Below are 12,635 nucleotides of genomic sequence, written 5' to 3' on the forward strand. Positions count from 1 at the left end.
TAGGGTATCTGTGGTTGGTCCTATGACTCCACGGCTGGGTTGTCTTTGCAGAGTGAAAAGTATACTGCTCAACCCTGAAGTTAGGATAAATCTAAGTTCAAATGCCTCTATAGGCATTTAGGGTTTTAACTTCTCAGTGCCTCAGTTTCCTCACCTGTAAAATGGGAATCATTATAACAATGATAATAATGATGATAACAAATAATAATACTCACCCTCTCACCCAACAGGGATATTGTAAGGAATGTACTTGGCAGACCTTGAAAAGCTATAGGGATATGAATATTACTTAAGCTGAAAGTACCCTTAGTGGGGTGGGTGGTTTCTCATGCTACTTCCAAAATTTTATTCACAGACATATGCATACACAACACACATGTACTCATACATATGAACATATCCATTTATATACCTATATGTATATGCTGCACATGTGTGTGTGAGCATACACATACACATACACATGTGTGTATCTGCTCCTCCCCCACCAGACCACTTGTGGATGTCACACTTTAGGAAGGCACATGTTCGGGAATTTGTTCAGAGGAAAGTGACCAAGACAATGAAGGGCTTGAAGCCATGTCCCGTAAGGAGCAGCTGAGGGGATGTGATGCACAAGAGGGGACATCAGATCAAAAAATTAGATCCAGGAGGGGTCTTAGTCATCTTTGCCTGGGATGGATTACTTTTGGAGTAATTTTCTGACCTGTGTAATGGGGCTACAAAGGGGTCTTGAACCTTCTTTACAGGGTTGTTGTGAGTCTCACAGTACCTTTTAATGTGGAAAAGTCCAACCTCCTCTTTTTACTGATGAAGAAACTAAGACCCAGTCAAGTGCAATGACTTGTCCAGAGACATCTAATCAACAGAATTTAGAATAAGAGGACCTGGGTTCAGTTCCTATTCCTCTCATTCTTTACTCATTGAGATCATGGACCTTGTCTTTGAGTCCTCTGCCTCCAAGAACAGCTCTCTTTCTTTTCCACCATAATGCCTCAACACTAATGACAATGACACTAATGAGAATCACTCCACTTCACTCTGCCTTGGTTGCCTTATCTGCTCCCTACAGTCATGGATGCACGTCTTCTCTCCCTTAGGAAGACCTGAGCTTGGATTCAGTCTCTCCTTCTCTCCCAAACTAAATTTCTCTTTCTGTAAAATGGGAAAAATCATAGCACCTCCTTCACAGGGTTGTGAAGGTCAAATGAGATAATGTATGTTGTGTGTGATATAAATGCTAGTTGTTATTGTTATTATTGCTGTTGTTGTTACCTGTGGGACTCTTTGCAAGTCACTTAAATGCTCCCAGCCTCAGTTTCCCCATCTGTAAAATGGCACTAAATAACAGCATCCCTTTCACAGAGTCGATGTGAGGATCAAATACCATAATGTACATCATGCCTTCAATTTCAATGATGTTATTTTGCAAAACTTAGAGTTTATAGAAATGTTGGCAATCATTAATGAAAGGCAATGAACGAGGGAGGGTCTTCTCTATCTTATGGACAGCTCATTGAGTCACTGTTCTATTTAACGGACTGACGAGTAACAACAGACAGCATCTGTGGATGGTCTTCAAAGACTTGATGGGGTGATCCAAGTACCAGCACTTCCTGTGGCCAGGACGAGGGTGAGACAAGACAGCATTCCTGGGGTTTTCGTGGGTGACAGCCTGGGCAGACTACTATTGAGGCAAAGCTCCATCTTGTTTTTTTTCTGACAACAAGGGTTTGTCAGCAGCCCTTTGAAGTTCTCCTTTGGGTGGCCAATGCCAAGGTGGAATGTACCCAGAGCCTGCAGCAATGCTTTTGGAGTCCAGGAAAAAATGACCTCAGTCTGTGCAGACAGTCGTCCTTCTTACATCAGCTCCTACACTTCTGCCAATCTTGCCAGCCCTGGAAGCTCAATTTCCCGGCTGGGACCCCCGGAGATGGCAGCAGAAAACCTGCATTTTAGTCCTGGCTCTATCTGTGTGACTTCAGGTGGGTCCCTTCCTGTCTCTGGGTGTAAGCTTCTTCATCTGTAAAGAGAGGCTGTTAGACTCGTTCCCACAGTCCTGCTGCAGAACTCTGACTGTAATTCACATGTCCCCATTTCACATTCATTCTCTACCTTCTTCACACAGTGCAGTCCTTCCTGGCAGCAGCCCAGACGTGAAATTCTCCTGCTGTCTTTATTTTTGAAAGTGAGTGCATGAGATGAGGGACTAAAATATGGAGGGTAGTTCTTGCTTAAAAACATATACGTGTGTGTGTGTGTGTGTGTGTGTGTGTGTGTGTGTGTGTGTGTGTGTAGTAGTAGTAGTAGTAGTTTATCTGTCTATATCAGTCTATTTACCTATATCATCTACTTGTCTATTTTTTCTCTCTCTCCATTTTTTACCATCTATCAACTATTGCTCCATCAACTTTTTATCATTGATCTATATATTATCTATCTACTTGAATCTTCTTCAGAAAATGATATCACTTAATTCCTAATGGGAAAGGTTTGTCTTCTGATAAGAAGAAATATGAGGTAGTTCAAGCAATGAGGTTTAAAGGATCAATTTTGTTGGCTCAGCCTGGGATCTCCTCAGTGTAGAGAGCCCCCAGGGAAGGACACACCTTTTACCAGCACAAATAAGCCACAATTTACAGCCTAAGGGCACAAAGAGGTTAGGGGACCCAAGCAGTTGTGAATATACAGTGTATCCCAGAAGTTTTATTGCACATGTGCACATAACATAACACAACATGTTCAGCCATTCCTCAATTGAGGAATATCCCCTCAATTTCTAATTTTTTGCCCCCACAAAAAAGAGCTGCTATAAATATTTTTGTACTAGTGTGTTCTTTTCTCTCTTTTTTAGATCTCTTTGGGATACAGACTTCGCAATGGTATTGCAGTATCAAAGGTTATGCACAGCTTTAGGGCTGTTTGGGCACAGTTCCAAATTGCTCTCCAGAATGGCTGGATCAGTTTACAACTCTAACAGAGTATTAGTGTCCCAGTTTTCCCACATCTCCATCAACATTTAACATTTTCTTTTTCCTTTTTTTGTCACATTACCCAAAGTGATGGGTGTGGTTACTGCCCATTTCTACTGTATATATATCACTTATGGACCTGGCTGTTTATATATGGAGTCTCCCAATAGAGTGTGAGCTCTTTTTTGCCTTTCTTTGTATTCTTAGTGATTAGTTCCATGGACACATATAGAAAGTGGTCAGTGAATGTGTGTTCACTGAGTGATAAACATTTACATAGCATTTCACGTTTCCAAGGGCTAGATATTTAACATCTCATTGCGTACTGACCACAACTTTGGAGTGTAGAAGTCATTATCACCCCCATTTTAGATCTGGCAGGACTCAGAAGCCATTGCTTTAACCCACTCTTGTTGAATGACTTATCCAATGTCATACAGACAGCAGATGGCAGAAGGACTCTGAATCTGAGTCTTCTGACTATTCAGCTTCCTTCTCACTGAATCACACTGACTCCTCAGTAATGATGTGCTTTGAGATCCAGTTTTGACATGTTTGCAGGACCATTCTGTAGAGAAGGGATTCAACTTATCTGCTTAGCCTCTAAGAGCAGAACAAGGAGCAATGGCTGGGGGTGGGGATGTGGGGCAGGAGGAGCAGAAAACAGGTACCAGTTTAAGCTTGGTGTCAGGAAACACTTCCTAATGATTAGGGTTGTCCAGGTGGGATGGTCTGATGACCACTTGTCAGGTACATTAGAGTGGGTATCCCTTCATGAATGGCTCAACCAGATGACCACTCTTCATTTCTGGCTCCCTGTGATTTCAATAGTGCTTCCTTAAGGTATATAAAAATCAGGTGTATCTATATTTATATCTAATGTATATCTAGATAATTCACTTCTGATACTGCTTGTAACTGTAACTCTCTCTTTCTTTTTGTCTCTCTCTCCATCTATTCATCTAGTCTCATTTGATCCTCACAACAACCTTGAGAGATAGATATTATGACTACCCTCATCTAAGAAATGGGGAAACTGAGGATCAGAGAGGTTAAATGGATCCAGGTCCTCCTGGATACCATGCTATTTTTCAATAGAAATATCCATAGTGAATAAAATGAATGTCTTGTTTCTTTATCTTCATACCCAAAGTATCAAAATATAAATATAGTCATTTTTTTTACCAGTATCATTTGATAATGAGCTATTAATGAAGTTAAACTATGTTCTGCTTTTTTTTTTCCTGGGCCAGCTTCTGTTTGTTCACTGGGTTGGCTTGGCCTGGTGTTTGGGTGGTCTGTTTCTTCCTTAATTCCTGCTGTTTTTTTTTAAATTGTGTATTTTTAGAAGTAATCTGAGAAGGATTTTCCTTTTCTGCATTGATTTATTTATTTATATTTATTAATCAGTATTTGTTTCTGAAGCTGATTATCTCTTGTGCATCTGCTCATTTTTCCAAATCTGAGGTTCGTTCTTTTCTCCCAGATTAGACTGTTTCCCTTTCTTTCATGTGGATGGAAAGGTCAGCCAGGCAGCGTTTGTTTCTGCAGGTTGATCTCTTTGTTCATGACAGTGAGGAGTCATGAAACAGCCATTGAGTAGCAGGTTTTCATTGCTCACAAATGGCAGCACCCTAAAAGTCTAATGTGCTGGGAAAAGGCCAACAAATGCTGAAAACATAAATATATTTTGGCAAAAGTCATAGGAATGCCTTGTATTCCTTCCCTAGAAGTTCAGTTTCAGATGAAGGATGAGAGGTGAGACAGAATGAAAGGCAAGCTGTCAAAGAGATGGTGCCAGAACACATGGCAAGACCATATGCCCTTCAGTATCAGATCTGAATTCCATTTTTAGTTTTACTTGAATCCTTCTTCTGCTTTGTGTTTCCATCTCCCTATGAAAGACCCAAATTATCTTGGCCAGGAGGTGCTATGTTGGACTTGTTCTGCTGCACTCTTAGTAAAGAGTTACTGGTTCTGAGGTCTGGCATCGCACAGCTCATGTTTTGAAAACATACCTGATCATGCTGCTTCATGTTTTTGTGGATCATTTCTCCTACTTCGGGACATTTAAAGAAAGAACTGTAGAGTCAGGGGGCCTGGATTCAGGTTCTGCCTCTGACATATGAATAGACACATATAACTGTACATATATATACACACATGTGCCTATATACACATCTACATTTTATGCACACACATATAAATTTCTTGAGAGTAGAGATTATTTCATTTTTTGATTTGTCCCCAATGCTTAGTATATAGTAGGTGTTTGATAAACGCTTGTAATTGATTAACTATATGACCCTGGATAAGTCAAGTTGTTCTCACAGTGTGGTCCTGGAGCCCTTGGCAGCTCCTACAACCCCTTGAGGGGGTCCACAAGGTAAAAAACTATTTTCATAATAATATTAAGACATTTTAATCTCTAATACAGCAAACATGGATAGAGATAACCCACATAAACCAAAGCTCTTTGGTTTGGGAGGTCTTGGATACTTTTTAAGAGGGTAAAGGGTCCTGAAATCCGCAAGTTTCAGAATGGCTGCTCTAAGGCTCAGGATTACAGGAGAGACACTGTTTTCTACATATATATGTGTGTGTGTGTGTGTGTGTGTGTGTGTGTGTGTGTGTGTGTGTGTGTACATATGTATGTATCACCTCCGAGAGAAGAGATGCAAAGCTAGCTCCCGGGTTAGGAAGACCTGGGTTCAAGTCCCTCCTTTGACATGTATAACCTTGAAAAGTCACTTTAACCCCAGGTTCCCCCCCCCACCCCAAAGTTTCCAAGACTACGGTTTGGAGATTTTTCTTGAGAGAAGAAGTTCTTCACTTGTTTCCCTGTGCCAAGATAATCATAGGTCACATACATATACATGCATATATAGATATTTATGTATGTGTGTATATATATACAGATGCACAAATCTGTGTGTATAAACATGTACATACAGAGAACTTGATACTTCACAAAGCATTCTCTTATAACAATCCTGTGAGGTAATTAGTGTGATATTTTTCCTGTCTTAAAGATGAGGAAACAGACTTTGAGAGGCTGAGGATTTTTACTAAGGTCACACAACTAGTGAGAGTCAGAGTCAGGACTTGAACCCAAATCCATTCTGCCTCCAAGTGCAGAGCACCTGCCTCTCACTTACCTCCCATCCAGGGACAATGGGCTCCAAGTTACCGCTTGCACATGACACCCCACCTCCCAGCACTCTGTCTTTTTCCAACTGTCCCCCATGCCTGGAATAAATCTTCCTTCTCCTCTCTGCCTCCTGTCTTCCTTCAAATTCCAGCTCCAATCCCATCTTCTAGAAGAAATTTTTCCTGATCTCCTTTAATGCTGATGCCTCCCCTCAGAGATCACCTCCAGCTTCATGTTTTGTTATACTGATTTGTTTGTGTGTTGTTTACTCTTTTGGAGTTGGAACTCCTTGTAGGCAGAGATTATCTTTTGAGTCTCTATATCCCCAGAACTCAGCCTAGAGCCTGATAGACAGTAGACACTTAATGAATACTTGCCGACTTGCCTCTTTATGTCCATGTGTCTTGAGGAGCCTAATATTCCACCATGTTCCCCAAAATCTGTAGTCCCAGACCTTACTTTTCCTCCATCCCTCATATCCAAGGTCTCTTCTCTCCTAGGTGACCATGGCCAGCACTGGAATCAATGGAGATTCAGTGAAAACCTGTGAGAGGATCCTCTTTGCTCTTCGCATGGCCACGTGGAATCAGATTTTGGATCCCTGGGTGTACATCCTTCTGAGGAGAGCTGTCCTCAAGAACCTCTACAAGGTCACCCGGCAGTGCTGTGGAGCACGAACCATCATCAGTCTGCACGCCTGGGAGCTCAGCTCCATTAAGAATTCCTTAAAAGTTGCAGCCATTTCAGAGAGCCCCCCTACTGAGAAAACAAGCCCACCGCCACCCACTTTCACAGGACAGTGAGCCTGTGGAGGCACAGCAAAGATGAGACAGGGCTGAGGCCATTATCCTGTTAACTCAACAATTATAGCCTGCAGGTTTGAGGGCTGGGACTTTCCTAGCTGACATGATTGTATATAGACATTGAATTAACTGGATAATTGCAATCCTCTGCTTTGCTTTATGTAAACACAGCCTCCAGACAAAGTGAGTGATGGAATGATGTGAGGGCTATAGACTGAAGTAAACTTCATGGTCAACTGTATCAGTGACCAGGTGAATTCTCCAAAGTTGACTAAGGAGAAAATTTGAGGAAATGAACACTTAGACACCATAACTAGAGCTGAACTGTAAGGAGACTCAGATGCCATCATCAAACACATGAGGAAACTGAGGCCAAGGGTGCCTAATGACTTACCTAGGACCACATGGGAGTAAATGTGAAAGGTGGTCTGGGGAATCCATACAGCTCCAGTTTCTGGCTGGCTGGTACGCAACTATGTCATGTGGCCCCTGAGGCTTACTCAATGAGGTGATATTGCCATGTTTCTGGTCTTGTCTGATCTTTCAGCGATGGTAGAGACCATCCTAGGCCAGGTCACAGAACAACAGAATTGCAGAATGGGAAGGGGACATTAGTCTGACCTAAATTTGTAAAGAATCTGTGATGGAGCCTAGCTCCAGTGGCTAGATATCCTGGGTTGGAAGACCTCCGGGCAGTCCAACACACTTAGTCTAGCCCATTAATTTCCTATTCTGAGGCACATTCAGGATACACGATCACTGTGTGTGTGTGTGTGTGTGTGTGTGTGTGTATGTAGACACTATATTTCTTAGTAGGCAGTGTATAAAGCCCTCGATGGGGCATTTGGAAATTATCATCCTAAAAAGTAAGCACCAAAGCTGTACTCCAAATCAATTCAAATCCTTTCTGTAGGACTTTATTGAGGACCTACTATGTGCCAGACACTGTGCTGAGCATTGAAGAAAGACACAAAACAGAACAGCTTCTGCCTTCAAGGTGGTTGGGATGGGGATAGGCACAACACGTACACAGCTGACTGATGCCAAAATGTCTACAAAGTAATTGTGGGCAGCATGAACAATGGGGTGCATTGAGAAATTTGCAATTCTTATAGGAGGTAGCCTTCATTCTCAGCCCTTGCCAATTTTGATTTCTTTGGCAGAGCTCCTGGTCCACCAGAGATGGTTGGCTGAAGCCTTCCAAGGCCACTACCTAAGTGTGATCTGCATCAGTGGATGGACCACTCACATAGAGGACATCACAATTCATGAAAGTGGTCAAGTCAGGAATTGAGAGTTGGTGGGCTTTCACTAGGGGGAATCACCAAAGAGGACCTTTTCACCTGAGTGATCTCGGGGGCATCAGTCTTACCCAGGGAAGTTAAAATTGAAGGAGCAGCTACATTAATGGCTACACTCATGAATTTCAGTCCCTTTCATGCAGGGCTCAGAAATGTATCAGAATAATAATTAACTTCATTGAAAACATATGGAAATGTGAAACCTCAGAGCCCCTCATTTTACAGATGAGAAACTCAGGGCCAGAGAGGGCTGTGTTAAGTAGCAGAGTCAAAATTCAGCAGAGTCCCATGAGTCCGAGGCTAGACTGTTCCCCTTCCAAACATTATCTACTGGAGTCATGTTGAATTCCTGTGGAAGCATCACTTGAGTGAGCACCAGAGCTGCTGATGTTTCCTTTCTCCCTTTAGGGATATCTAGGGGGTGGTGTCTAAGAAAGCCAGATGATAGGGATTTGATCCCAAGTGTACTAAGGTGGTGACCTAGAAATCTGAGCTTTGGGGGTCCATAAGTCATCCAAGTATCTTCTCAGCTGGGAGGCATTTTTCAGTTCTGGACCTTTTACTTAAAGGTTGAGGTCCAAGAACTCATGCAGATTTCCTTGACTAACCTGAGCCCACCACATATTCAATCTCAAAATCTGATGGAAAGTGCAGACCATGTTGACTTCACTCTGCTTTGGCTCTTTCCTGTTTCCATTAGAATATAAGCTGCTTAAGGTAGGGACTGTCTCATTTGCCCACATTTAATCTCTAGTGCTCAGCACATAATAAGTACTTAGTAAATGTCTGATCATTTCATTCATTCATTCATTGGAGGGAATAAAACTGAAAATAAGGACTTGCTTATAGGTAGAAAGTGACATCTTCTCATAGTGTAAATATGCCAAATGGAATGTGCCTAAACCTTGTGTTACCTCTTTGTGCAATGTAGTAAGTAATCTTGCCTGGTACCTGTGTTTTCAAGTGTGTGGCTGTCCTAGGTGAGAACCCCCAGGGAGGGCTTGTTTTTGGTAAGAACAGAGCTGCTTTTGGGAAAATCTCTTGATGACTTTCTCTGCCACACCATTGCTGTTGCCTCTTAGGGAACTGGACCAGAAGAATATAAATATGCTACATTTCATTGCTTAAACCATCAGTTGGGTTTCACAGTCCAAGGTAACAGCTGCCCAGTGATGCTGGACACTTGAAAGTGACCATCTGCTTACTCCACCATTAGAGCCTGTCTTGGACTTCATTCTGTGAATTAATGTATTTTGTGCTCTCTGTCCTTGCTGACATGTAGAAAAGGTTCAATAGTGATGTGTATATTTGGTTCCTTGTATTCCATGTACCAGTATTGTAATGAATATAACTTTAATGCTTCATTAAATGTAAAAATTTAAATAAATGTCTGTCTCACAAGTGAATATACTAGCATTTTCAAAGTAGGGGCTAGCAATCTTGGAAAGCCAGAAGGGAAGGTCCAGGGGTCATTGGAGGGGAATTGGGACTCAGTATCAACCTTTGGATACATTCTGGTTGGGTGACCTTGGTCCATAAAAGAAGCGCTGACTTGTACTGGTGGAGTTCCGTCCACCACCCAGGAGTCTCACCCATCATCCAGGAGTTCTCCTTCCTAGAGAAATCATAGGACCAATCCCAAGCTCTTCTCTTATCATTGTCATTATTGTCATCATCCATCACCCTATTAAAGGTTCCATGATATATCAGGCATTATCTAAGCCTAAAGGTTTGGGTTACAAAGAACATTGTGGATCAAAATGGGAAATTTGGGGAGATTCCAACAAGAAAAGGCATTTTCATCCCCTAGTAGCTCTTTAGAGACCATTTGGCCTTTCTGACAGGATGCTTTCTTCTGTTCTCTCTTGGCCCATGGGGGTGAGGGTGGATATAAGTGTTCACTGCCTTGCTTTGCAGTCTGATCCTGACCGTGGTGGCTCAATTCCTGGTTATACACTGGTCAGACTTGGCAAGTATTTCACCATCTGTAAAATGAAGTGGTTGTGCTAGATGCTCTCTAAAGTCCTTCTGGTTTTAAACTCACTATGATCCTAGGAACCTCCCCCTCCCTTATTTCTATAGTGTGGGATCATTCCTGAAGGCTAGAATGTAAACCAAAGGATACACAAAGGCAAGGAATTTTGGCTAATATTACATGTTGGCAACACCATGTGGTGAGGTGGTTTGCCCAAAAAGGTGCTCAGAAAGGGGCTGAAAGAAATCTTGGACTTCTGGCTAATCTAGCTTTCAGTCATGCTCGGGAGCCATGAAGCAATATTGAGTTAGAAAATGAAGGTGAGGTCACAAGGAGTCACATTTGCCTCAAAATAGTTCAGCACATGGTCAGAGAGAATCTTATGTATTTACTGCTATTACATTTTTATCTGGTTATTTATGTCAGTGACAGAACGAAAATAAGAGCATCTTTGGTCCTCTAAGTTGAATGGAGGCAGCATCATTTAGTATCTCAAGGATCATGTTCATTTCCATTGAGAAGAGGAAATGAATTTTGGGAACAATCAGCCCACCATTCAATGGCTCACCAGTCATCCATTTTCATTGGTATCAGGCATACTTTGTCACCTTCTAAGGACTGGGTTCTTACTGGAAGGAATTTTGGAGGTTATCTCATTCAACCCCCTCATTTAAGAGAGGAGAAAACTGAAGCCCAGAGACTTCACACAGGTGGCAAATGATAGAGCCAGGGTTTGAACCCAGGGCTTACAACTCTTTCCACAACAGCATACTACCTCTAATATTTCAGTTGCACAGCTTGACAATATTTGAAACTGAAAAAATGCACAGAGATGCTTTCTGATAGGGTGTTCATTTAATTAGGGTTAGGACTACTTATGGGATTGATAACTCAGTCGTTACTAAAATGTAATAATAATGATGCTACCCTTCTTATCCAATAGTGACATCCTCCACCATTAACAGGGTATACTTTGGAAAGAGGCTTTGGCATTTCGCCTAGCTCTCTTGCCTGACTCGTCTTGTGACCAACAGCATCAGATTTCCAGAAGTTTGGTGGCTAAGTAATGGCATTTGTGATTGTGTAATGGAATCATACTAGCTGACTCATAGACATAGAGCAACCCTAACTTTGCACCTCCTAGTAGTATCTTTTTTTTTTTAAGAAAAAGAAACATTATAAATGTAAATATCGAAACTTAAGTATAAAATAATAAAAATATGTCATGTGCACAGCAGAATGTAGGAGAGGATTCAAAATATACAGCAATAAGTTCCCATTTCAAGAAAGCCTTATAAACATTTTTGCTTCCTTGTAAGTTTTCTTTTGTTCCCTTCTGTGCACTTTTTACTTTGGTCTTTTTCTCTCCATCCTCCCACACCCCCAGATGACTTCAATTAGGAGAGTATATATTTATACATAGATGTATACATACACTTATATGTCCACATATGTACATACACACATTACTTTCCAATCTACTTATACCTTACAGGTGTCTCCCTTGCATAATCACAGAGAGTTACTTGAAGCTCAGTTGTGATTGATATGGGGGTCAAGTCAAATTCACATCAATTCAACAGGCCATTTTCAAGCAAGGTTCAGGATTAGGCACTAGATATACAAAGACAATAAAAGGTAGTCCTTTCCTCTGAGGAGACAGAATAAGTTTACAGACATCTCCCAGGTGCTGGTTCACTATACCAAATCACCCCAGAGGTCAGCCCCTATATCTCCTTTCAGGGTTGGTGACCTACCAGTCATAACTGCTTCTGCTCCTGGCCAATTCCACTAGAAATTCAAGTTGTTGGACCTATGATGGTTCTTTCTATTGTTGGGTCTTCACCAGGTCATGACCTGGTCCATTCTGTCTCCCATATTGTCACCTAAGATCAGGAATGAATAAACAAAACAGAGACAGAAACAAGAGTACCATGTGTTCCTGGCCACATGGCTGCCCAGTTGTAAAAAGAAAAGTAGTCTATGATGCCTCTGCTACTTCTTCTCTCCACCCCTGAAAGCCTATGCTTATGTTCTTCCTCTTCCCATTGCAAGGACCTCAGAAGAGTTCTGATCATGCCTTTTAAAAATCAATAATGACAAAATAAAGCATTTTATTTTTATAATTAAAACTGTCAGTGCAATAAGTTATTTGCTACTTTTGATGAAAGATTTGAAATTTAAAACCATACCATTATACAGTGTAAATAGAAACCCAAATCTACCATATTTAGGTCATCTTACTGAATTGTCTTATACTTCATATATAAGAAAAGTAAAGTCATTCTTGATTTTTTTCTCCAAATTAGTGGTCATTAAAAAAATTGTCTCTAGACAGCATTTAAAATAACACTTTCAATTTTCAGAGAAGCTCATTTTACAGCCAAACCCTCCCCCCAATTACAGATTAAGTCTTTAAAAATTATATTTATA

General features: G+C 41.3%; 1 protein-coding gene across 1 annotated transcript in view; it reads left to right on the forward strand.

Moving 5' to 3' along the window:
• The window catches only part of PTGFR (prostaglandin F receptor), a 51,568-nt gene extending 41,954 nt beyond the window's left edge, over positions 1-9,614 (forward strand). The window contains exon 3 of the mRNA XM_072649930.1: positions 6,624-9,614. Within this exon, the coding sequence (XP_072506031.1) occupies positions 6,624-6,926 (303 nt within the window). The 3' untranslated portion in view covers positions 6,927-9,614. The remainder of the gene's footprint in view (positions 1-6,623) is intronic.
• The last annotated feature ends 3,021 nt before the right edge of the window (positions 9,615-12,635 follow it).

This window comes from Notamacropus eugenii, chromosome 2 (genome assembly GCF_028372415.1).
Source record: "Notamacropus eugenii isolate mMacEug1 chromosome 2, mMacEug1.pri_v2, whole genome shotgun sequence".
Classification (NCBI taxonomy): Eukaryota; Metazoa; Chordata; class Mammalia; order Diprotodontia; family Macropodidae; genus Notamacropus; species Notamacropus eugenii.